We start from the raw sequence: 26602 nt of genomic DNA on the forward strand, positions 1-26602 counted from the left end.
CAACGTTTTAAGAGTGATACAAATACTGAAGATTTGGCCCCATAGTTGACAATTTTAACTAAGAAAAGCCCTGGGTGGGGGGTGGCCCTAAGTATAAAGAGTAAGTAGGGGTGTTGTGCACCAATTTTTTTAAGGGGGCACAGTGTGCACATGCTCACAGAAATATGTTCACAAACAGACATTAAAGGTGCCCTAGAATGCAAAACTGTATTTAGGCATAGATGAATAATATGAGTTCTGTACATGGTAGTGACATAACACCATTGTTTCTGTAAACCTCATGCATGCAAAAGACTGCTGGAAAACAGGCCTATCTCAACATAACACCAACTGTGATGTTAGTGTGGTGATGTACACCTCAACATTAAATTACACATTAAATTAAGTACAATGTTGTTAAAAATGCTAAAAACCAAGTTGTGACTGCTGAGTTAGTGCTATATGCTAGTGTTTAGGATAAAGTTCTACTATTGATAGGGTGGCCATTCGTGCCAGTTCTGCCGGACACGTCCTGAACATGTTTTCGGGTTCGTTCTCTGGAAGTAGCGTTGGTCGACCGCATACGTCATCAAGGTTTAATATTTCAGGTTTAATTTCAGAAAAGCAACCCTTACATTTCAAGGTAAGAATTAAACTACAATGATTGTCTGTCTTAAAACAAATAAATCTTAATTTTCTAATGTATTTTAACTGAAATGTGAGAACCTCGATGACGTATGGGGTCGAGCAACGCGACTTCGGAGAACGACCCCGAAAACATGTTCGGGACGTGTCCGGCGGAACTGGCACGAATGGCCACCCTAACTATTGACGCTACAGTTACGTTTTGCAGGTCCATACTGAAAAACACAAACTTACCATTTAGAAACGTCCATTAACAATCTCCAAACAATTGATTATTTTTTATAAAAATTTGTATCTTCGACTGATACAGGCTAAAACATTAGTTCTGTTTACACACAAAGAGCAACTGAATGAGCCTCTCTGTGAAACAGCCAATAAGAGCAAAGCTCAACATTTTTATTCAGGACCCTTTCAAATAAGGTAATGATAGACCATTTCATTCTAAAGGCAATACCTGGGGTTGTAAATGGACATTTTAAACAGGACATGTAAAACCGCCACATTCTATGTAGATATCAGAGAATAATTTTAACATATTATTTTAATGCATTCTTTGGCACCTTTAAGGTTTTAAAACCCTAATGTTTTTAAAAACCTGTTTTCTGCCATATTTGCATTTGTATTGTTTTACTACTTACACAATTATTTAAAGTATATATCCTAGGGATGTGCATTTTGCACTAGACTGACTGTATTTTCGTCCAACCGAAGTGAATCTCAAAATCACGGCATCCTTTTAAACCATAGTGCCTCCGTGATGTGTTGTGTGTTCGGCTTTACAGCATAGCATGGATCGGCGGGTTGCCGCGGTGCGCAGACTTTATCTGTTTGTTTTTTATATCTGCATGGTAACGTTACTGATGTCATACGCCGGTCTGCATGCGTAACTCAACACAACAACAAACACGCACCCAGTCTTTACTACCACAGGCGCTTGTAATGCCAACCAGACATCTAAATGCCGCTTTAACCACAAAACATAAATAAATAAACCCACATGATTATCGTTTTCGTGATCAATCATCGATGCCTCGTTCGAGTACTCGAGCAATCGAGTACTCGTGCCCATCCCTAATATATCCTTATATTATTTATAATGCACACGTTTTTAATAATCATTTTAGGGGGGACAAAGCACCCCCAAGCCCCCCTCACCATTTTCGCCTATTCACCGCTCAGTTTGAATGTGCATGATGCCTCTGAGAGGAAGAAGAGTGTTTGTTTTCTCATTGGTGTACACACTAAGCTGTTTGTGCTGTCTGTCAGGTGAGTGAAGCCATCCTGGACAACGCTCGACTTATGCTACAGACTGAGAACGTCCAAGCCAGTGCAGAGGACTTCAAGGACAGGTGTGTGAGTTTCAAAGATAACATCAAGTTTGATTTTATTATTAGCCTTCATAAGCAAAACTTAAAAAAAAAGAAAACTACTATAACCTGAATTTACAGTATATATAGCCAACCTAACACGGATTTTGAAAATATATAATCATTCAATTAATAAACAAAAAAGTGAAGCTGTGCCATGAACGATGGTTTCAGCAAAAATATTTGGGTTACACTTTATTTTAATGGTCCCCATTCAGACTAGTAACACTACACCTCATTAAAGTTGAGTATTAGTGCACTGTAGGGTTAAGTTTAGTAGAAAGTTGACACGTCAGTGCATAGTCATTTTTGTGTTCACACAGAAGCCACTTGCCAATTTTAAATTTCCGAGACCAGTGTCCTGTGTGAATGGGGTTAGTTAAATGTTTGTTGGGGAATCATCACAATAAAGTGTTAGACAGACTGTATACTTAAACTATAATGAGAGCTTGTTATAAAGGTGCAGTGTGTAATTTTTAGAAGGATCTCTTGACAGAAATGCAACATAATATACAAAACTATATTATCAGTGGTGTATAAAGACCTTTTTATAATGAACTGTTATGTTATTATTACCTTAGCATGAGACGTTTTTATCTACATAGAGGGTCCCCTTACGTGGACATGTTTCTACAGAAGCCCTTAACGGACAAACTTTTTTTTACTAAATTGTCTCCGTCAATTACATGTTTTTTTCAGTGGCGGGTATCATAGCTTCTTTATGCGTTTCAAAACGAGGGGTGAGCAGTGGACTGAGCAGTTGGTTGCAATTCGCAACCTCACCACTAGATGCCACTAAAATTTACACACTGCACCTTTAACGTGACTGCGCAACATTCTGGAAGTTAACATAATGTAAAATGTGGACCATCAAAATAAAAACAATATTGAAATATAGGTTAAAGGGATAGTTCACCGTTCATGGACTCCATTCACTTCTATAGTAGGAAAAAAGAATACTATGGAAGTAAATGGGGTACACAAATGGTTTGGTTACAAATGTCTCTTAAAATATTTGTGGGTTTTGATTTGAGTCCATTTAAATGCCAATTCATACTTTTCACAGCCATTTATAGGTTTATTTAAAGTGGCTTTCTCTATCAGAAACCAAAAACAAAAATATTGATGACTCAGCCTGCACTATAGGCAGTTTTTTGTCCAATCGAATGCTCTCTAGCATGATAATATCCCTCCCCCTTATGCCACCCACCACCAACTAGCTGTTTGAAAACCATGATTCATGGCTGTGACATAGGCCTACCTAATCTATAGCATTTTAATATGTGCCACTCCAACTTTCATGTTTCAATAGGAAATACACCAACACAGGAAAGAAACTCTTTCATAACGTAACATTTGTATTAGGAGGACTTTTCAATAATGGTTTCTGTGCATGATTTATAGGTATGAAAATGAACAGCCGTTCCGTAAGGCGGTGGAGGATGAGATTAATTCACTGTACAAGGTCATCGATGACGCAAACCTTAGCAGGACGGACCTGGAGAATCAAATTGAAAGCATGAAGAGCGAACTGATGAATCTGGAGCAAATCCACACAGACGTGAGATAAAACAAGTTACACGTTAAAAAATAATCTTATCACACGTTAAAACTAATCTTATGTTGGTCTTCTTCAGGATGTCAGAGAGCTTTATAAGCAGATGGGTGGCCGTGATGATCCAGAAGCTCCCACTGAAACCAGTCTGGACCAGATTCTTGATTTCATTCGTTCCCACTGGGAAAAGGTCATCGAGAAGAATCGTGCAGAAACTGATGCCTACCTTGAGTGCAAGGTAGCATCAAGAATGAATCACTAATACATTAAATTTGTGATTATAAGGGTTTTTTGGGGAGGTGGGATGTCCCTGGGTTGTCTTAGATTCTGGGGACCTGTAAAGTACCTAATATATCATGATATATGTGTGCGTGCAGCCGGCTGAAGGTGTGAAGACTAAACTGAGTCAAGAAGAGGCGGAGCTTGAGGCCCTAAAGATAGAGTGCAATGATGCCGGTTGTAAGATTCAGAGTCTACAAGCCGAGACCGAATCTATCAGAACTCTGGTAAAATACTCTTCATGATCTCGCATTGGTAGACTATATGAACGTGTTCCTATAGCCAACTTAAAGGAATAGTCTACTAATTTTCAATATTAAAATATGTTATTACCTTAACTAAGAATTGTTGATACATCCCTCTATCATCTGTGTGCGTGCACGTAAGCCCTGGAGCGCGCTGCAACGCTTCGATAGCATTTAGCTTAGCCCCATTCATTCAATGGTACCATTTAGAGATAAAGTTAGAAGTGACCAAACACATCAACGTTTTTCCTATTTAAGACGAGTAGTTATACGAGCAAGTTTGGTGGTACAAAATAAAACGTAGCGCTTTTCTAAGCAGATTTAAAAGAGGAACTATATTTTATGGCGTAATAGCACTTATGGGAGTACTTCGACTCAGCGCAGTAACACCCTCCCGCTCCCATTATGAGAGTGAGAAGGGGAGCGGACTTTTCAGGCGAGTCGAAGTACTCCCAAAAGTGCTATTACGCCATAAAATATAGTTCCTCTTTTAAATCCGCTTAGAAAAGCGCTACGTTTTATTTGAGTAGACTATTCCTTTAATTGACCATTGAATTACATACTAATACAACATACTTTAAATGAACTGCAAGCCACATAAATTCTCTAGTGATCTATTTGTGAGCCATTATGTTAGCAGCAGAAAGTTGCATTTGACACTGACACATATACTGTTGTGACAACATGCCCCTTGCAGAAACGTGGCCTGGAGAATGCCCTCAATGATGCCAAGCACTGGCATGACATTGAGCTTCAGAATCTGGGCTCGGTTATTAGAAAGCTGGAAGCGGAGCTCGGTGATGTCCGGGGAGACATCGAGCAGCAGAAGCGTGACTACGAAACTTTGCTTAGCAACAAGATGAAGCTAGAGACGGAAATCGGATCGTATCACGGTATCTTGGACGGAGAGGAGAGCAGATTCTGCTCTTCAGCGTGAGTCTGATCTGAAATCTGCAACTGAAATGTTTGTGTATCAAGTCAAACTCAACATGTTTCATCTATTTCTCCCAAGAGGCCTGTGATTATTAGAAACCATCTCTAGTTTCAATTTCTACAGTTTCTTTAAACCCAGATGTGACTAAGAAATACAGTATATAACCACAGTGTTATATAACCTGTAATGTACCATTAGGTGCCCTGGTGGCTCTTCAGTACCCGAGGGACGAACTTCTCCCAAACCTGACAACTGTGGAGCACAGAGCTGTCCACAGACGAAATGTAATGTTTTCATGGACTTATCTACATACACTCTTAAAAATAAAGCTTTGCTCCTGTATAGCTCTGTGATAGAAATAGATATGGGTTTGAATACATATTGATAAATAAATATATATATATATATATATATATATATATATATATATATATATATATATATATATATATATATATATATATATATATATATATATATATATATATATATATATATATATATATATATATTGTAATATACTCTGAGTTGAATAAAAGTGTCTGTTATAAAATAAATAATATATTTTAAATTCCTCCACCAGGTTCTGATGCTCCTGATGCTCCAGAGGAAAGCAAAGAATGAACTATTTTGCAAAGTATTGCTTAATTCACATGAATATTATGTTTCTTCACTTGTAATCTGTTTGAGGTGTACAGTGCAACATTTATAAATGAGCAATTAAACAAGTTTCATTGCATAATTCGAAAATGTACCTATTATGCAACTTCTTCGTATTCTGAATTGACTTTATATAATCCGTATGATCTGTGATCCCACATTACACTCCCATGTGTAAAAAACTCTTTAATGACAGGATACGGTATATGAAGAATTGACAATGGTCAGCTCTTTAACACAATAATGACACCTTGTGGTTATAATGACAGGTTTACCGAGACATTACTTCCAAACCCATGTTATTATTCTAATCCAGGAAATCCACTAATTGCAACTTTACTGCATGCGTGCAAGAAATGTACTTGACTTTCTGAAACATGTACGTACATACAAAATGTACGGTTCATCAAACCTGCATTCACAAACTAGTGTAAAAAAAATCATAATAGTAAGTATAAAAAATCAAATCATATTAACAGATAATAAAACCTTTTTGGTATATAGTTGATCAATTTCAATACAAAAGATATCATGCAGGTGTACAGAAGTATTTCTTTACATTTGGACATACAGGAGATCTCACTGCTGTGGTTTTGTCGGATCGCCTATAACAGAGAAGCATCCTGCACAGTATTGGGCCGGTTTCCCTGTGTTAGCAGATCCTCTTTTTTGACGAAACCCAAAGCTGCCGAGCCTCACGTCCTGTCAGTATAGCACAACATAGCTTTAATATTCCTCATACATACATACATATACAGTACGGTGCAAAAAACCTGGGTCAGTCACGAAAACGGTTTGGCAAGATGAGAATTTTTTTTTACTTGTTTTAAAAGCACACATCAGGTTTATTTCGATGCACAATGTATTTATGTTAATTTTATGCAATAAAAAAGTACATTTGCACCATTTTTATGAAAGTTAAGACTGAATGGACCTGAAAATGTCAAATGGTGTAACCGCCAAAGAATGAGAAATATTAAATATTTTATCCACCTTGATGGCATGTAAGTGTAATCATAAAAAAAAAACATTTTAAAATATAATTTTATTAGTTATTTCTAAATGTAAATTCTTAAGCATTTTTGTAATATTTGTCCTGACATATGCTGAAAACAGCTCTGTTTTCTGAATAATCTTTGATAAATTATGTAAAAATGTATGAAAAAAAAAACATATTACACTAAACTACACTCTTAAAACGAATGTGTTAAATTAACACATCTTGTGTCTAGTTAAGGACAACACATCTAGTGTGTTGTCCTTAATTTAACACATCTCTGTGTTATTTTTAGAACAACACACTTTGTGTTGTTTTAACACATCTTGTGTTGTCCCTTTTATTTATATGAACTCTAAATCAGCACGAAATGACACATAATGTGTTAAAATTAACACATAATGTGTTGAAAGTTTAACACAGAGCAATGTGTTAAAATTAACACACCCTGGATGTGTTAATTTTAGACCATTGCTTTGTGTTAAACTATTTAACACATTATGTGTTGTTTTTAACACATTAAGTGTCATTTAAGTTCATAAAAAATAAAAGGGACAACACAAGATGTGTTAAAACAACACAAAGTGTGTTGTTCCAAAAATAACACAGAGATGTGTTAAATTAAGGACAACACACTAGATGTGTTGTCCTTAACTAGACACAAGATGTGTTAATTTAACATATTCATTTTAAGAGTGTAGATATATTTTATTTAACTTTTTTATGAATATATTTTAATAAAAAAAAAAAATACTAGTTGATGCAGACCGGTTACACATTATTTAAATTTTTGCAGTTATCCCCCAAATATTCTTTCAAAATAAAATACAATAAAATAAAACCAGAAATTTTAGACTGGGTCCTCAAAAAATACAATGTATGCAAGTAATCTGCAAATTTATTTTTAAATTTGAACCCTTTTACATTTTACGACGTTACGCCATTGGCCCACATGCATACTGGTACCAAAATTAGGATCTTATTAAAAGGTACCATCCCAGTGACAACTTTTGTACCTTTTTCTGAGAGTGTATTTGTCACAATATATATGTATGCGCGTCACGATTCTCACCTGTGAGTTTCCAAGTGCAACGCTGTCTGTAGGGTGCACATCTGAGGGCTGGATCACAAGTGTCTACAAATGAAAAACAAACAGTATACCGTCATATAAAATGCACTGGGATGGTACCCTTACCATTTAGGTACAGATATGTACCTTTGAGGTACTAATATGCACCATTTACAAAAGTAAACTTTTTGAAAGGATAACGCCCGTTACCTTTTTTAACACACAAATAATGAAAACATAGAAAGCATGTATTTTTTAACATATGGAAATGAATGCATGTATTATTTTTAGTACATTTATTGGCTCTCTGAAGAATAATGATAAAAGTACCTTCTGAAGCATCTCCATGGGTAAGGCAGCTGACAAGCTCAACGCAGAGATGAGCAACAAGACCACCAGTACTGCATTCATGTTTCCAGTCATCCTTAAATCTCACGAACTAACAGCACACAGACGCGGGTCGCTCGATTAAAACACCAGCCAGACAAAGGGTGTGACCAACAGTTGCGTGCGTCACAGAGAAAATGATGGCACCGGGCTGCACTGTGTCCATAAAATCAATGTTTATTCAAGACATTAAAGATGTGAAAAAAGATTATTTTAGTCCCACACAAAAGAGTTCAGTTAATGCCGTAAAGTTCCTTCAGGTTAAAGGAAAACACCACAGTTTTTTATATTTTACTATGTTCGTACCTCAATCCAGATTAATTAATACATACCCATCTTCATTCAATGCGCGCACTCAATCCCTGCACACAGCGCATGAATGTGTCAGCATCTAGCCTAGCCCCATTCATTCCTTAGGATCCAAACAGGGATGAACTCAGAAGCCACCAAACACCTCCATGCTTTCACCATTTAAAGACTGTTACATGAGTAGTTACACAAGTATGGTGGCACAAAACAAAACTTAAAAATAAATTTTTAAAGCAGATAAAAAATGAGAACTATATTGTTTGCGTGCAGCAACATCACCACTCCTGACTCCTCCCCCTCTCGCTCAAACTTCTGTCAATAGTACTGCGCCCGAGGTCGAAGTTCTGCAAACCAAGTGCTCTTCCACCAAACAATATAGTTCTCATTTTTTATTCGCTTAAAAATATATAATTTCATGTTTTATATAGTGCCATCTTAAAATCGGGAAAACATGGAAGTGTTTGGTGGCTCCCAAACTCATCCCCGCTTGAATCCCAAGATGAATGGGGCCAGGCCAAACGCCAACACATTGATGCGCTGCATACAAAAATCAAGTGCATGCATTAAAAAAAGATAGGTCTGTATTAATTCGTCTAAGCTGAGGTAAGAACATAGCAAAACACTGAAAAACGGTGGTGTTTTCCTTTAAATGATTTTTTTTAAGTCACAGGGCGACTGCCTCCTGTCCCTGTTGAGCTCTCCCATCTCACACAGAGGTAGCAGAAGTATATTCAACACAAAGAAATTCACCGATCCAAATACATATATACATACATATATTAGACTTCTGTAAAACGTAAACTTGATTCTCATTTGACAGATAAACTACTATGTGCAATGCTATGAAACGAAAAGAAAACCTACAGCTATTAATAAATTAAAGTCTTAAAAAAAACGAAAATAGTAAATACTGCACCGCAACTGGAAGTTAATACAAAGTAATCACGAAATGAAATCAGCAGAGATGCAGTGCAGGTAAAGAAAATATAAACCGTGTTAAAAATTCACAGTCAGTAATCCCAAATATAGATTTGTGTTATTTAAAATAAAAAGCAAGCAAAGAACACTAAAAAAGCATACACTTCCATACAGTCAATACCTTACAGTCATGACACATGATTTTGACAAAACAATATTTTTCCACACACATCATTTTTCTAAGAGGACCTGATGCCACAATAGTAAGTAAACCTGAAAGCACAGACTGTATCTGAGCTGTAGGGTTTGCAATTGACTTTGTCAGTTAATCTCAATATGCCTGTTTTTTGGTATGTGTGCTGATTCTCACAATTAAAAACCCTAAAAAAAGAAAAAAAAAAACATTACATAGGGCAGGTACATCACGACCCATCCGTTACATAATTGGTCCAAACCTAAAGGAAATACAGAGCTCCCAAACAACTAACCCTAAAGGAAAACTCACTTTACAATAAAGTTGTATTTGTTAACATGAGTTAGCTGACATGAACTAACAATGAACAATACTTCAACAGCATTTATTAATGTTAGTTCATGTTCATTTTGCATTTACTAATACATTTAAAAGTTGACATTAGCACAATGAACTAACATGAATAACTGTGTTGACATTAATACTGAAACACTATGTTAAAGAATTAGTCCATTTTCTTACAAGAAAAATCCAGACAATCCACTCACCACCATGTCATCCAAAATGTCGATGTCCCTCCCCGCTCAGTCGAGAAGAAATCATGTTTTTTGGGGAAGACATTGCAGAATTTTTCTCATTTTAATGGACTTTAATAGAGCCCAACATTTAATACTTAACTCAACACGTAACAGTTTTTTCAACGGAGTCCCAAAGGACCACAAACGATCCCAAACGAAGAACAAGGGTCCTATCCAGCGAAACGACCGTCATTCTCGACAAGAAAAACAAAAAATATATACTTTTAAACCACAACTTTTCGTCAAGGTCCGGTCCAGCGCGACCTAACGTAAATGCGTAGTGACGTAGGGAGGTCACGTGTTACATATATAAAACGCACATTTGCGGACCATTTTAAACAATAAACTGCCACAAAGACATGAATTAGTATCAGTTGACATATAACAACGTAGGAACGGTCCTCTTTCAAGACGCTTGTAAACACTGGGGCGGAGTTTCGCGTTCATCCTCTGTGACCTCTTGACGTCATGACGTATTGCAGTGACGTAGTGGGGTCAGCTGGCGCATCACGACCGGATCTACACGACGAGAAGTTGTGCTTTAAAAGTGTATATTTATCACTTCTCTTGTCAAAAATGACAATCGCCCCGCTAGACAAGACCCCCATGACTCGTTTGGGATCGTTCACAGTCCCTTGAAACTCCGTTGAAAAAAACTGCCAAGTGTTGAGTCAAGTACCAAATGTTGGGCTCCATTAAAGTCCATCAAAATCAGAAAAACTCTGCAACGCTCCCTTCAAAAAACACAATTTCCTCTCGACCGAACAAAGAAAGACATCAACATTCTGGATGACATGGTGGTGAGCAAACCATCCGGATTCTTCCCCCAAGAAAATTGACTAATCCTTTAATTCGTGTCAGCTAATGTGTTAGCAAATGCAAACTTATTGTAACGTGTTAATGCTTTCTTTAATAGTCTAAGTGAATCAAGTATTGATTTTTATGTGAAATAAGTCATGGCACATCTAGCAGATGTTTTGCAGATACAGGACAAATGTCCTGCAAAACAGCGACATTCATTATATGAGCGATATCCCAAATTAACCTAAATATAAAAAACTTTTCCGTATTAATCAAACTTATTTGATTATACTCTCCCAATTATGACGTGGGTTAACTTTTACCTGTCTAGAATATCTTTCTTAGTGGAATAACATGTACACTATAATATCCCAAAACGTGATGCTTTTATACGTCCACACTAACATGCTGTTAACACCACTGTCATCTTACTACAGTACAACATGAGAATTAGTTTTTCCCCAGTAAGCACATTTTGTTTCTTCCTGTTATATTCTTTATAACCACCAAATGTGTTTTTGCAATCATGCAACCCAATTCTGGGAAGTCTTATTATGTGTGTATTTAAAAAAAAACATTGCAAAATATGTGCGCGAATTCTTCGTTTGGTTGCCAAAAGAAGAAAAACAGGATTTTATGACATCACCGTTAAAGGTATACTGGCATATCTGCTTGAGGCAAAGCCTGTATAGTACCTGATGCAAACATGTCAAGTAAGGTCATGACATCATGATCATAAATGCAATTTGATGGTACAAAAACCTTTTTCCTTTCAAATAAGCGAAATGTCCTTTTGGGTTGAGGCGTTAAGAAGGCTGTAGGGGTATACAGCCCATCCCTACCCCGCCTTCGTGGCACACCATCGGTGCCATAAACGTCCAGCGGTTCGTTTCTGGATCATACATCTCCACAGAGCTAAGATTAGACTGTCCATCGTAACCTCCCACCGCGTAGAGTCGACCGCAGTTGGCCACCAGAGAAACGCGGCTGCGCCGAGTGTTCATGGCCACTAGGTGGCTCCACTGATCGGCTACTGAGCTATATACCTCCGCTCCACTGAGGAACGCAGAGCCGTCGTAACCTCCAGCCACATAAAGATTGCTGCCCAAAGCTGCGGCGCCATGCCGACACCGCTTGTTCATCATGGGAGCAACAGGGTGCCACAAGGATGTATGGTGGTTGTAGTACTCCACCTAGTGGAAGAAACGACATTAAACGTCTATTCTTAAACACTTGCTCTTTAAAACAAAAGGCACCTCAGAGAAAAGTGTAAGATGAATGATGTTCACTAACCGTGTTAAATATCTGCAGACCATCGTGACCACCCGATACAAATATTCGGCCTTCAAACACAGTAACACCGGCAGCGCTGCGGCTCGCGCTCATTTCTGTAACAACTGTCCATCTAATAAAATTATGCAAAATGAAAGAGGATATTAATTTAGATTTGAAAGGTTACAATTAGTTATTATGACTATGTATTGACTTACCTGTCATTCTCTGGAGAATAACACTCGACTGAATTTAGAGAGGATTTGCCATCATATCCACCACAGACATATATGTGTCCATCAACCACAACTGTTCCCATTGCACTAATGCAGAAAAAATAGAGAGATAAATTATATAAGATGTTTATCGGTATAATATGTACCTAAAACTAGGGGTTTCAGGTATTTTCATGATTTCATAAAATAAATACATATGTCTGCCTGTTTTATAAGTGTAGGGGCATCAAAGTTTTATTTTAGTCATTGATTTCAAACTTTAACATGACCTTACTCAGTTCTCCTAGAATTAAACATTTGATTTTTACAGTTTTGGAATCCATTCAGCCGATCTCCGCGTCCGGCGCCACCACCTCCAGCATAGCCCAGCACAATCCACCGAACCCGATCAGACCACCAGCATCGCGCCAAAAACAACCAAAGAGTTTCGACATTTTTCCTATTTAAAACTTGACTCGTCTATAGTTACATCGTGTACTAAGACCCACAGAAAATTTAAATTTGCGATGTTCTAAGCCGATAAACACATATTACCTAACCAGATGTCTATTTCTCACGACTTCTCACCTGCGTTGAGTATTCATGCTGGCGACTTTGGTCCACGTGTCAGTATCCGGGTTGTAAACTTCTACGGTTCGGAGGCGCGACTGGCCGTCGTATCCGCCGATAGCATAAAGCAGTCCGTTTACAACGGCGACACCCACTCGACTTCGGGTTGTGCTCATCGGTTGGCATCGTTCCCAGCAGTTTCCAATTGGATCGTATACTTCCACAACGTTTAAGGAGTCACCTGGAAATAAAACATTTAGTTGATCGTTTCAAAATACAGATCTTTTAAATGTCATGAGCGGTTTGTGAACACAAGTTTACCAGCACTGTTGAGACCGCCGACTGCATAGATTAAGCCTGCTATAGATGTGCAACATCTCTGCCGTGTTTTGTAGGCTGGGAGGTGGGGTCTTCGCTCCGGCATGAGATGGTAATCTTTCGCCTCATCGACAAGGTCCCTGTTTGGATCGCAGGCAAGTTCACAGCTTAACTCAAGACATGAACAAAATCACCTGGAAATGTCATGATGTATGCAAAACTACCGCTCCAAAACTTGCCTGCACTTGTGGCAGCAGCGCACAAGCTCATCTTGTTGGACTCGGTCAGCCAGGAACTGAGGTCGGCACAGGGGCAGCCGAGTTTTAGACAATAACTCGGGCAATCGAGACTCTCGTTCGTCAAGTGCATGCCTCACCCATGCGAGAACAGCGTCAAAGACCTACAACCACCAAAATGATGTCATCTCATAAAAACATCACTACATACTGAAAACAGGCTGTTTCTTAAGTCCATCCAATAATGCCGCTTTCCATTGCATAGTACTCCACGGGTCGGGTCAGCTCACTTTTGGGGGCTTTTCCACTGGGTACAGTACGAAGTACCTGATACATTCTTTAGACCCACCTTGGGTGGGGTTCCAGGTGAGCTGAGCTGATAATAAATTGTGACATGAAAACAAAGTAGATCCCTGATTGGTCTGAAAGAATCGCCACTAGCAGCGCAATTGGCCAATTTTGATTTTGGGACGGACTGACAAATAAATGAATGTATGGGAAACACTGCACTCCAACGATGCTCCCTATTGCTTGCTTCCACTTTTTGTATGATGTCACAGCAGTAGGTAGCGCAAATATAAAGACACACCTATAATCCCTCCCACTCTGAAATGGTACTGAACATAATGGAGAAGCTAACCGAGCCTGAGCTGACACAGCATGACCCGTGAGGTACTATGCAATGAAAAAGCGGCATACTATTGTTTGATTTACATCTATTGCGTAAACATGACCCTGACCTGCTCCTCTGCTTGGACATTTAGCTCATCACAGCCGACAAGCTCAAGGACTTCCTCCGACCTGAGCGCAAGGAACTCCTCCGACATGGACACTTCGACAAAGTGCTGGTGAACGAAGCTGTTGGCTGCATCATAAAGCGTCGTGCACATCATGGTTTCTGCAAACTGACGCACACCAAGGCAGTTCTTCGGATGCAACCTGTAAATAAAGAATTTGTCAGGGATGTTAAACCATCAGTCGTATTACTCCAACAATGCACTCGTGTTTCATAAGCTGGGCCTTGAATGTGATTTTTTTATCAACAATTTGAACTTGTTCCATTGTAAAAATCTGTACCTCTGTTGTAAAAATGAGCAGCAGGCATCTTTGACATTTTGAAGCTGCAGGAAACTGGCTCCTATCAGCAGAGCCTGGACGTTTTGTTGGTCTATGGCTATGTGTCCATTGTAGGCGAAGTTTATTAGGGCTTCAAGTGCACTATTTAAAGACAGCACAAAAATGACATTATCGCACAAATTTATAACATGCACATCGAAACAACAACAAGTGGATATCTGTATCTTTACCTGGGGTCCATGCCCTGCATGATGATCTCATCCTGTTTGCATTCCACCATGTCATTGGTAAACATTGCATGGAAATATGGGATAGACGCAGCCAGGACGATCCTATGAGCACTGAACTTATGCTCACCTACCTGCAAACACATAAACACAGATAGTAATTCAGTGAACATTATATCATATCTCATTATAACTTATTACAACCAAAGACCCTTTAGGGACGGTATGCCACTAAGAAGCCCAGTTTGCAGTTAATTGAGTCATGCAGGACGAAGTCCATCAATTTGAATGGGGGAAGACCACTGATCTATAAAAATGACTGGATTGCGCGTAGAACGCTTAACGTAACAGCGAGAAATGGGAGCGACCATCTTGGTATTCCCATTTTACTCATTTTACTGTATGAACAATATTGTATAACATAACATACTTGCAAAACCAGCAAACTATTGCCTGCACATACAGTACTTACTTAAAGCGTGATTATTTATTTAAATTTCAGAATGAGCACCATAATTAATACATAAGCCTGTCCGCTGATGTGATATGTTCGCTACTGTAATGAAGATGACTGTAACTCACGGTTAAAAATGTAAAATGCAGGGCTCACAAAATTGCTAACCCGACATCCCAGGGCTATTGTGAATTAATGTCGAGCTAGCAAAAAATATCAGGCTATCTTAAGAAGGAAAATATATTTTAATGCTTTTGCATTCTGTCAGATCTGGTTAGGTAATTATATTGTATATAATTCGGGCATCGGGTATTGAAATCGCGTTTGAATGCCCCCTCACGTTCACATTTAAATTGTCAAGGATTACTATGACAAAAATATAGCCCGAACAATAGAGTTGCATTTCCAACAACGCACACACAATTCAGTCCTCTCTCGTGTCTTTACCAGACACATACACACAAAGCAATCTCGGCATGTATTCTTGTGAAACAATTATGAATGTCTTGAAGTAAACATAACCAATTGAGAAAGAAATCAGATTTGAGACATTATGCTCTATCAGGGGCGGAGCCGGACATTGTAGACATTGGGGGCTTAGCCCAAATGTAGGGGTTTCAAAGCATGGTCCCCTGCTAATATTTTTTCTCCATTTACGGCAGCTTTATAAAGTACATTTTTTAATCCTATGCTATTTTTAATCCTATCTTATCCTAATTTTGGATAAGAGAAGTTAAAGTGCCATTGTCAAAACTCGGTATGCCACAGCTTCAAAATGACAATACAGAGAACACAGCAAGTGTTCATATTGAAACTGTAACATAACACATCCTGACAATGGCACCCCAACCTCTCCCATCCAAAAACAGGAAAAATATGTTTGCTGTAGGCTAATCCATGTAACTATAAAGCTACATAGGTAAGAATAACAATTTTGACTTCACTAGCAGAACAATGTAAGCGCGCTCTCTCTCTCCACCCTCCTCTTTTCCTATTTGCAATGGCAATTATCACACATAAGGAAATTTAATTGTAAGAAATTGAGGATTCACATTTTATAACTGTCTATCAATGTATTTCTGAGGTAAAATCATTGCGAATTTCAGAGAAATTTATGACAAATTTGTTCTAAAATGTAACATTTTAATTAAACAAAACATATAATATTATGAAAGTAGTGCTGTTGGTTAGTAACCTTATATATTTTTTTGGTTTAATAACACAGAATTCATGATAAATTAATGTATTTTATAAAATCTCATAAAACTGGGGCCCCTCTGGCACCATCTCGCGGCCCCCAGTTTGAGAACCACTGGCCTATAGTACATTATAGTCGATCAAAAAGCCGACGGCATATCTGTCTTAAGCTATATTGTTTTATCTCTTTTCGTGTCTCCAGAACCTGTAAATATAACATCAGTTTTTATTTTCGCAGGTTCTCTGCCAACTGCTTTAGTAGAGCAGAGACTTTTATGCGTTACTTTGCGCTTACTTCCGCGTCTAACGTTTATCTTTCACACGCGGAGACATGCCCACTTGGACAAACCCGTGAGAAAGCCGGTTAAGGTCTTTACATGCCACGCGAAATCGGGTTAATGAGCAAAAAACTACCTGTGCCGATCGTTTTTTGCTTACGCCGTTTATGGGCTTTCCCCGATAGAAGAAAACCGTTTATGCGTTTACATGGCCCCACGTGTTATCAGTTTATTAGGCATAATCGGTGTAAGACTAAGGTTCTGCAGACACGATAAGAGATACAACAGTATAGCTCAGTATAGCTTTTTGAACGACTATTATGTACTATAGGCGATGACGTCACTACCCGCAAGAAACGTGACAAATCTCCAAGTCCCATCCAAGCGCAGCCGCCCACACAGCCAGCCCACAGATCCGCATGCAAACGCATGAAAACAGTTCTCCACAACAAGCAGACTCTAGCCATCCGCTTATTCTGTGCATGTAGACGCACTCAGTGTGAACAAGGTCCAATGCTGCGTTTACACCAACCGCGGTAGAGGCGTGAAGCGCGAGTGGTTTCAATGTTAAGTAAATGTGTTAGTTTCCGCCTAATTTGCGTGTCTAGCTCGAGCGAAAGGCACGAATTGAGCGTTGTGCGCGGTATGCGCCAATGGTGCTTTTTGCGCATTTTGCAGTTCACACGAATTTGCGGCTGACGCCCGAGTTGAACAATTTGAACTTTGGCAGAATTTTGCGCCGCGTTAACCAATCAGGAGCCTGCTTGCTGCTGTGGTGGCAGCCCCGCCCGGAGTCACTCATTCAACCAACGCTTGATATTGTCCGTAAGCAGTCATCCGGAGCTATATGACACAAGTTCTTAGGGCCGATTCACACCGGCTGCGTGGCGTATCTGCTGCATGTCAGTTGCGTGGCGGCTGCATCGCGTTTTCTGTGTCTGTACATACCAGAAGCATGCCTGACGCAGCGTTTACGCGCTGCTGTTGCTATAGGTGACATATATTTTGCCTGGAAATGCTTCCAAGACGCTTGCGTGTGGCGTGAAAAATAGGCGTCGGTCCTATTCCTAGCATGCACGCGTTTTCGGTGCGGCTCAAGCCGCTCCTGAGACGTGCGTGTCATGCAGGCGGTGTGAACTGTCAAACCTGCTAACATGGGAGCCTAAACAAAAACGGCAGCTGAGACGCACACACCACGCAGCCGGTGTGAATCGCCCCTTATTTCTATAGAGGAGACAGGAATAAAAAGGACCTCGCTTGGAAGAGTGTCAGTGAGGACATTGGGCAACCTGGTAAATTGTAATACACACTTCACTTGTGAGTCACGTGATGTTTATTGACCCGCGCCGTTTATTTTCCCCCTATAGTAAGGTTACCAAATACAAACTGGTAACTCTCTTGATAAATGCACAATCAACATCAGTCATCTTGCAAACAGACAACCGCATAGCACTTGCCCCTCCCACAAGAAGCGGATTTTGCCTCTGACGCACGTTAAATGCTTGCTTTTTCTGCGCGTCTACTTTGCTTTAGACACGCGAATGCATCGCTGGCAAACTGTTCAAGCGGCAAACTAGGCGCGCGTTAGATCGCGTTTCAGGCGTCAAAATCGCGTCTACTGCGCGTGGTTTGCCACTTGAACAATTTGGATGCATTCGCGCGTGTAGAGCGGAGTAGACGCGCGGAAAAAGCAAACATTGGTTGGTGTAAACCATAGACTGTAAAAAAATATGGACGACGCGACGTCGCCTCCCACCATTGTAATGAATTGAAGCCAAAAATGTCCGACCACGGTCGCCGCCATGTTACGTAAAAACGTCAGTTTGGAGCCGAGGCATGCGCAGAAGAAATCGTCCGTGAAGCCAGAGGCGGAGCCGCGGTATCAAACTTCCGCCCAAACGCTCGCGCGGCCAATTCTACCACTCCAATCATAACGACACGCCCCGTTTCTATAGCATCAAATTACAAGCTAAAATGAAACTTATCACAAAAATTAACACTTGAACATATATCAGCGTGATAACAACTACTTGAAAGGACCAAAACCATCTTTCGAAAACTTTTATTGGAAGTGTAAATATTTTTTTTATTTAGAGGAAAGTCCTATTCATTTGAATGGAGAGGGCGGGGTTATGACTTGTACTGCAGCCAGCCACCAGGGGGCGATCAAAGAGCCAGAGGCTTCACTTTTCAACTCAGCATGAGTGGCTCCTTGCAGTACTTGCTCTTAAAGCGACAGTAGCTCCTATTTTTCTGATCGGAAAAATAATCCAATCTGTGACTGTATAAACTTTATGTGGCGGTTAAGCGGACAGGGATTAGACTAGTCCTAGACTAAAATAAACGTAAGAGCTGTCCAAACTGAAAACAACTTGCACTGACATATCTTAAAATACATCATTTGTTTTACCTCAAAATGCACACAAGTAATGTCTTTAGTAAGGAATTTTTGTTAAAACTATTTATATATCCTAATTAAACTAAGGCCTAGTCCTGGTTTAAGATAATCTGGGAAACCACCCCTAAATGAACCATTAAATCACTATTAAATCAATTCGATCCAAGTGTGAAAATGGGCAGGAACAGCTTATCAATATTCTACATAAAAAATAATGCATTTTTATTTGGGCTACTTATATTTATTTTGGGCTACCAAAAACTGAAGAGTATGCCTGAAGGGCTACCAGGGATTCCTGAAATGTACAACTTTAAATGAATAATTTTCTACATGCTTGTGACGTTTGCATTGTAATAATGTACAGGGAGACTTTACGGAGACTGGTAGTGTTTTTTTTATTAAAATCCTCTTATTAATTTAATAGAATGTGTGGGGATACCAATAAGGCGGCATGGTGGCTTCACAATTGTGAACAAATCAGTGGGAAAGACAGACATATCTGCAATCATGTGCTAAAGAGTGGCCATAATGAGTGTTGCATTCATATGTAGGTATGTACATATTTGTGGTTATATAGACCCCTTCAAGGTTCACGTCACAGGCGGTTCCCACTGGGCATGTCGGGGTCAGAAAAGCCATTACAGCAGATTGAGTTGCATATTATTCGGTATCGTCAAAAATGCCTACTTACGTCGTGGGCTGTGAAAATCGCACCAGGTCTTCCGTTAAGTTTTTATTCATTCATGCATAATCTCAAAAACAAAAAAATACAACATCTGCGGCTGCAAGCAATTAACGTGCAGACTGGAACAATGCAAATATCAAAGAGGCTTGTGTTTGTAGTGCTAACTTCATTTGAGGTAAGTCATCATTTTTCAGCCCTGTTAGATTAAAGCAATACTATGTAGTTTCCATGTAAAAATTACTTACAGCTCCCCCATGTGGTTGAAAAGCGCAACAGTGCCTGGTATCAGACACTCTTCTGCAGGCAGGGGGAGCGGCGTGGCTGTGTTTCCTACCCGCCACCGCCACTTTCACAGTGGGCTTGTAGCAGCTAGGAGGCGGCTCAGGTTGCAGCAACAGAACAATTTGTCCAGTTAAAAGTTGTTCTATCACTGAAATAATTTTAGAGACATTATTTAAAGGTAAAAAAAACTACATAGTGTTGCTTTAAATTATAAAGCCTGGATGATATGAACAGTTTGACCCCATGCTGCGCACGCACCTGATAGTCATTCAATGTTTACAAACCTTGAGAGGGTCTATTGTCCTTGTTATATCCAATATCTTTCTTCCAACTCATTTGCAAAATGGAGAGCACAAATGATTTATATTACTGTATGATTTAAATAAATCAAGGAACCTTTGGACAAAACCAATGTGCCATTAAGACACCTGATAAATGAAATGTATCCCATAATCCTCAGCAGCAAGTGTAAGGTATTGCACGCAGGTCAGATCATCCTCTTTTGACCCACATAAAGAGCTGACGAAGCAACAGGAAGAGTACACCAGCAAACCAGAGACAGTGATCACAGGTCACACATAAGCTGCTCATAAATGCTAAATAATACTATAGTTAAATGCAGAACTTGAAACTGTTACCTGAAAACAAAACATCTCAAAACATCTTGAATGACTTGGTGTTACTATTAAAATTAAGCTTGATAATTCAGTTCACATATCAATGTGGAGATAGCACCTTCCTTGCAAACCACTGGGTAATGTTTACACATAGCATTTCTACAGATTTTAATGTCTAGTAATGATAACAACAACAGCAGCATGTCATTATCCTCTTCCGTGCTTTTGTAGTTTAACCTACACCGTCACCAGCAGCGTATCGTGCTGCTGAAGAGGATGTTAGCTATCCATGGCTAACTACCTAACACTATAAGTCTGCTAAGCTAATGCAACAAGCCCAGCGATTAAAATCACGGTTTGCATTTAGAGACATCAGAGACGCAGTACATGTACGACTGACAACCTTTAACATTACAGCTCTTATCTTTACAAACAGTACTTCACTAGCCTCTCCCATGCTGACAGACCGTTGCTACCTGGTTAGCATTGTCCTAGAAACTTAGCAAAGGAAGTGAGCGTACTTTTAATGTCACATCGCAGAGTTTGCCTTGTCGCCGGATCTCCCCCATGACTGCATATCCACGAGCGGGTAAATCGGCGACAGAAAAATGCATCAAATCTTCTAATTCTTCAAAAATCGCGTCCCCCATCGTCATTGATGGACTTGAAACGATACTTTTTGTCCAAACGGAGACGCCGTAGCTGGAGTTGTATTAGTTAAACCGAGTGCCCTCCACTGGCAGATCATGCAGGGGTCATGTACTGCTTAAAGTAGATTTATTGAAGTATTTAGCATTATTGGTGTGACCCATGGCTTTGGTGTCTTTGAATAAGTGAACAGTTTGGCAGGTTTTTACGAGAATATAGTACTGTTATAAAGCAAACGACACAGATTTATGAGAAAGAGGTATAGGAAAATCTGCATTATGCATTGAATTGAGGGTTTTGTCATCCATAATGCATAATCCCATTAATTCACAAAATCTAAGATCCTAAATGTCATCTTAATTTTTGTATTTTTTCTACTTGGATTTAAAAATATGATTTGGTCTATTAATAGAATATCTTATGAAGAGTTTCGTTGCAAAACGAGATAAATCCATTTTTTAACATTTTTGTCAAAACATGTTTATTATTATGTTATCATGTTATTATTTTGTTTTATGGTGCAACTTAGCTGTATTTTTTAAGTTATGAAGGTTTAAATCAAAACAAACCAACTGCAGTTGAATTGAAATTATATAGGACAACGATATATATACGACGATATATATATATATATATATATATATATATATATATATATATATATATATATATATATATATATATATAGGCCTACACAACATTTTAACAATTTAAAGACAAATGTCCCTAAATGTGTAGATAGATAAAAATGTTTATCTAAGAGGAACAAATTACACATTGTGATAACTACTATAGGTAATCCAGAGAAAAATTATTTTGTTACTTTATATCAGCAATGTCTAATATTCAAAATAAAAGCTAGCAGCATTAACATAAGATATACAAAATACTCATTGTAGGGCACTCTTTCAGAAAGATGTCCAAAAGCTGTCACTGGGGTGGTACCCTTTCAAAAACTAGCCTACATTTTACTTTGTACCTAAAGGGTGCATATTAGTACCTCAAATGTACATATCTGTACCAAAACGGTACATATTAGGACCTTTATATATATATACAGTGGATATAAAAAGTCTACACACCCCTGTTTAAATAGCATGTTTTTGTGATTTATAAAATGAAACCAAGATGAATCATTTTGGAACCTGTTCCAACTTAATTCCCTACTTCAAACCTATATATTAAAGTAATTAACATTAAGAATAATTTTGTGGTGAAAAAATGGCAAGTAAAGTTGTACAATAACCAGGTTGCATAAGTGTGCACACCCTTTTACAATAGTGATTGTGGCAGTGTTCAAGCAACCAATCACATTTAGACTTAAGTTAAATATGAAGTAGTACATACCTCTCATCAATTAAAATTACTTTTTAACTATTAATGAAGTGTGCCTGGACCTAAAGGATTTTTTCTGTGTATCATACCACTGAAAAAGCCATTGTCTGTGTAGAGCTTACTCAGCAGGTACATGATCCCATTGTTGAAAAATATCAATCAACAGAGGGCTAAAAACATTTCCAAGACACTGAATATACCATGGAGTACTGTAAAAACAATAATCAACAAGTGGAGAAAATATGGCACAAGATTGACATTACTAAGACCAGGCATCCACCTAAAATTTATGAGAAAACCAGGAAAAAAAATGGTAAGGAAGGCTGCCGAGAGGCCTACAGCAACATTAAAAGAATTGTAACAATATCTGGCAAGTACTTTTTGCTCCCTACATGTGACAAAAATCTCCTGAATTCTTCATGTTTGGGCTATTAGCATTATTTAACCAAAAATATCATCAAGTCCATCTAAAGTTTGTAAAAACAAATATTTCTATATCCCAAATCCATGTGGAATAATATATTATAGTCCATTGAGACCAAAGTTGAATATGGGCCGTTATACCAAAATATATATTTGGTGCAATAAAACCCACATCACATCACCAAATGAACACCATGCCCAGAGTAAAGCATAAAGGTGACAGTATCATACTTTGTGGCTGCTTTTCTTCAGCTGGAACTGGGGTTTTAATCAGGGTGGATAGAATAATGAATAGCTCCAAATACCTGTCAATTTTGGCCCAAAACCTAAAGGCTTCTGCCAAAACACTTAAAATGAAGAGAAATTTCACATCACAGCATGACAATGACAGAAAGCACACATCTAATCAACAAAGGAATTACTTCACCAAAACAAGATCAAGGTTTTGGAATGGCCCAGCAAGAGTCCGGATCTAAATCCCATCCAAAATCTATGGGGTGATCTGAAGAGGGCTGTGCACAGGGGACATCCAACCAATTTGACAGATTTAAAATGCTTTTGCAAGGAGAAATGGCAAAATATTGCAAATTCAAAAAGTGTAAAATTGATTGACACATTCCCATTAAGATTCAATGCTGTGATAAAATCTAAAGGTGCTTAAACTAAGTTTTAGTTTAAGGGTGTGCACACTTATGCAACCTGGTTATTGTACAACTTTACTTGCCATTTTTTCACAACAAAAGTTTTCTTATTGTTATTAACTTCAATATATAGGCTGGAAGTACGGAATCAAGTTGGAACAGGTTCCAAAATGATCCATCTTGTCCTCATCTTCCAAATCACAAAAACCTGCAATTCCAACAGGGGTGTGTAGACTTTTTATATCCACTGTACATATATACATACATACACATATATATATATATATATATATATATATATATATATATATATATATATATATATATATATATATATATTAAAAAAGGTACCATTCCAGTGACAGCTTTTGTACCTTTGTTGTGAGAGTGTGTAAGTCTATATAGAAACCACACATTACAACATGAGATTGGTGTATATACTCTTACAATTAATGTGTTAAAATAACACATCTTGTGTCTAGTTAAGGACAACACATCTAGTGTGTTGTCCTTAACACATCTCTGTGTTATTTTTGGAACAATACACTTTGTGTTGCTTTAACACATCTTAATTTGTTAATTTTAACACATTGTTTTGTGTTAAGCTATTTAACACATTATGTGTTGTTTTTAACACATTATGTGTCATTTCGTGTTGATTTTGAGTTCATATAAATAAAAGGGACAACACAAGATGTTGCAAACGCAACACAAAGTTGTTCCAAAAATGACACAGAGATGTGCTAAGTTAAGGACAGCACATTAGATGTGAACTAGACACAAGATGTGTTATTTTAACACATTCGTTTTTAAAGTATATGAAGATGTTTTTGTAATATCTCTGCTCAAATAAACTGTCCAAGACTGGTTTAAGCTGGTCTCGCAGCCTGTTTTAGCTGTTTATTTCAGCAGGGACTTTTATTATTCTAAGCTTTTTATTATATTCATACTTTCTCCTTTTTGATTCCTAAATAATTAACTGAAACCTATTTTGTGGCTTATTTAGGTTTGTTGGATAGGGATTGTTAGTAATAACTTAACCAGTAAGAAAAACCCCAGTGTCACAATTAGGAGGATTTAAGGTTCAAAAGTTTATTGCCATACAGGAAACACTGTTGCACTATGCAATGTGAATTCCCCAGCAGCCAAAAATGTTAAAATGAGGACACAAACTACAAAAGTAGGCTATATTAGTCAATTGCAAATGTGCAAGTGTGAATGCGATATGTTGACATGTATAAAGTGTATAGTGTAAAGATAGCATACAGTATTATACAGGAAAAACAGTGTAAGAAAATCGGTATTCTTTTGAGCTGTTAATAGGTAAAGTTTGCATATAGTTATATGAGCATGTGTCAAACTGAATTCGTCCATTTTATTTGTAATGCTCTAGCTTTACCAGCAGAGGACACAAAATAACCAATAACACATTTCTGAACGTATTCAATTTTTACTACACCCCTGGCTGTCAATATTAATGCACACATTAATCAGACAGATGTGCTGTGCATTTGATGTGACATGGTCATGCTACTGCCATTAGATCTTTGTTGCCTACCTCTATGTTGGGTTAACTTGTGTTTCAATGTGGTCTCTGTATGACTATTTATATGTGAAATATGTACTGTTTTAATGTATGACCTGCTTTTATCCTTTTGCAATTACGGCTTTTTTATTGTGCTTGTCTCAATCATGTGACATACGTTTGTACATCTTATTCCCTCTTGTTTGGCCCTGCTGTAAATTGTAATATATTTTATTTGATGTATGCCTGTCCGGGGATTTGAGCTGGAAATTAGCCGTAGAGGCTAAAAGCTGCTCTTTTTATTAAAAAGGACTGTCCACGTCATTATAAATTAATAAACAAAACTATTCTAAACTAAACTGAATGTTCCAATAATACAGTGAACAGACATGGCAGGAAAACAAGTTAAGGTGTAAGGGGAGGGCAGTTACCTTAGGGATGTCCTGTTAGCTTTTTTAATATAAATAATAATAAGAAGAAGAAGAGCTTTTTGTTTGATTATTTCAAAGTACTATCACCAGTAATACACCTTTATAAAGGCAAAACATGATTGGACAGTTGCTTTTTATTGAAATCATTGCTTTTGTAAAGTGCAGTTTAACGAAAAGTTGCTTTCGGCAGCTTTGTTTGCTCTGCTTAACCCAATATGAGGAAATGGAGCAATAAATGAATAACTAATTAAAAATAATGCAATTGTTCATCTGTTCAAAAGTCAAAATCAGTAGTGAACACATGGGCCTAGGCCATCTCTATATAGAGCAATTGGATTATTACACAGGAATAATTAAAAACCTTGACTACAAATCTATACATTTAATCTAGTTTAAATGCAACAACAATCCATAGGATTTCACCGAAAATAGAGTGAATTGCAGAAAGTGTAAGTAAGAGTGGGATATATTACACATATACAGTACGTGATCTGTGTGAAAGGGTGCTTAAAGAGGCTGTGTAAGGTTTGCAAGCATGCCTACACCCCTTTTAAATACTACTAGTTACAGCAATTACACTACAACTATGCAAGCCTTGACTTGAAATTACACACAGTCAACTTCATTTTTCTAACACTCAGTCATTGCATAAAGTGCTCATGTTTGTCATTTACTGTGCAAACTTATGTTTGGATGAATATTTGACTTGTTTGAAAAGTTTTTGTGTGAACTGTATAATTTATAATCACATTATCCTCAGTCAGTATATTTTTGCTATGTAATCATGAAATGCACTCACTGTGTAAATTATGACTGAGGTCGAGTAACCGGCGTACACTGATATTACTTTACAGCAC

At 38.0% G+C, this 26602-nt stretch overlaps 2 protein-coding genes across 6 annotated transcripts in view; one reads left to right on the forward strand and one right to left on the reverse strand.

Annotated features, from left to right (window-relative positions):
* The window catches only part of bfsp2 (beaded filament structural protein 2, phakinin), a 26346-nt gene extending 20598 nt beyond the window's left edge, over positions 1-5748 (forward strand). For all 5 annotated transcript variants that reach the window (XM_055201839.2, XM_073874398.1, XM_055201836.2 and 2 more), the window contains 7 exons: positions 1891-1973; positions 3396-3552; positions 3629-3784; positions 3924-4052; positions 4768-5003; positions 5203-5288; positions 5588-5748. In XM_055201839.2, the coding sequence (XP_055057814.2) occupies positions 1891-1973; positions 3396-3552; positions 3629-3784; positions 3924-4052; positions 4768-5003; positions 5203-5288; positions 5588-5628 (888 nt within the window). In that variant the 3' untranslated portion in view covers positions 5629-5748. The remainder of the gene's footprint in view (positions 1-1890; positions 1974-3395; positions 3553-3628; positions 3785-3923; positions 4053-4767; positions 5004-5202; positions 5289-5587) is intronic.
* A 5151-nt stretch (positions 5749-10899) lies between these two features.
* Positions 10900-21459, reverse strand: klhl18 (kelch-like family member 18). The gene is made up of 10 exons (XM_055201841.2): positions 21264-21459; positions 14835-14965; positions 14605-14745; positions 14268-14466; positions 13531-13691; positions 13295-13431; positions 12992-13214; positions 12407-12511; positions 12210-12321; positions 10900-12109 (listed from the first exon to the last, which is right to left on the reverse strand). The coding sequence occupies exons 1-10, from the start codon at positions 21396-21398 to the stop codon at positions 11723-11725; spliced, it is 1731 nt and encodes a 576-aa protein (XP_055057816.2). The 5' UTR covers positions 21399-21459; the 3' UTR covers positions 10900-11722.
* Between the last annotated feature and the right edge of the window lie 5143 nt (positions 21460-26602).

The sequence above is a fragment of the Misgurnus anguillicaudatus genome, chromosome 2 (assembly GCF_027580225.2).
Source record: "Misgurnus anguillicaudatus chromosome 2, ASM2758022v2, whole genome shotgun sequence".
Lineage (NCBI taxonomy): Eukaryota > Metazoa > Chordata > Actinopteri > Cypriniformes > Cobitidae > Misgurnus > Misgurnus anguillicaudatus.

What these genes read in the sequence shown, in the direction of transcription:
- klhl18 (XM_055201841.2), bottom strand. Translation starts at nt 21,398, where the DNA reads ATGACGATGGGGGACGCGATTTTTGAAGAATTAGAAGATTTGATGCAT. An exon ending in ATGCAGGGCATGGACCCCAG is followed by an intron (nt 14,746 to 14,834) that starts GTAAAGATACAG and finishes GTCTTTAAATAG; the next exon opens with TGCACTTGAAGCCCTAATAA. An exon ending in TGCTCATTTTTACAACAGAG is followed by an intron (nt 14,467 to 14,604) that starts GTACAGATTTTT and finishes CTTTATTTACAG; the next exon opens with GTTGCATCCGAAGAACTGCC.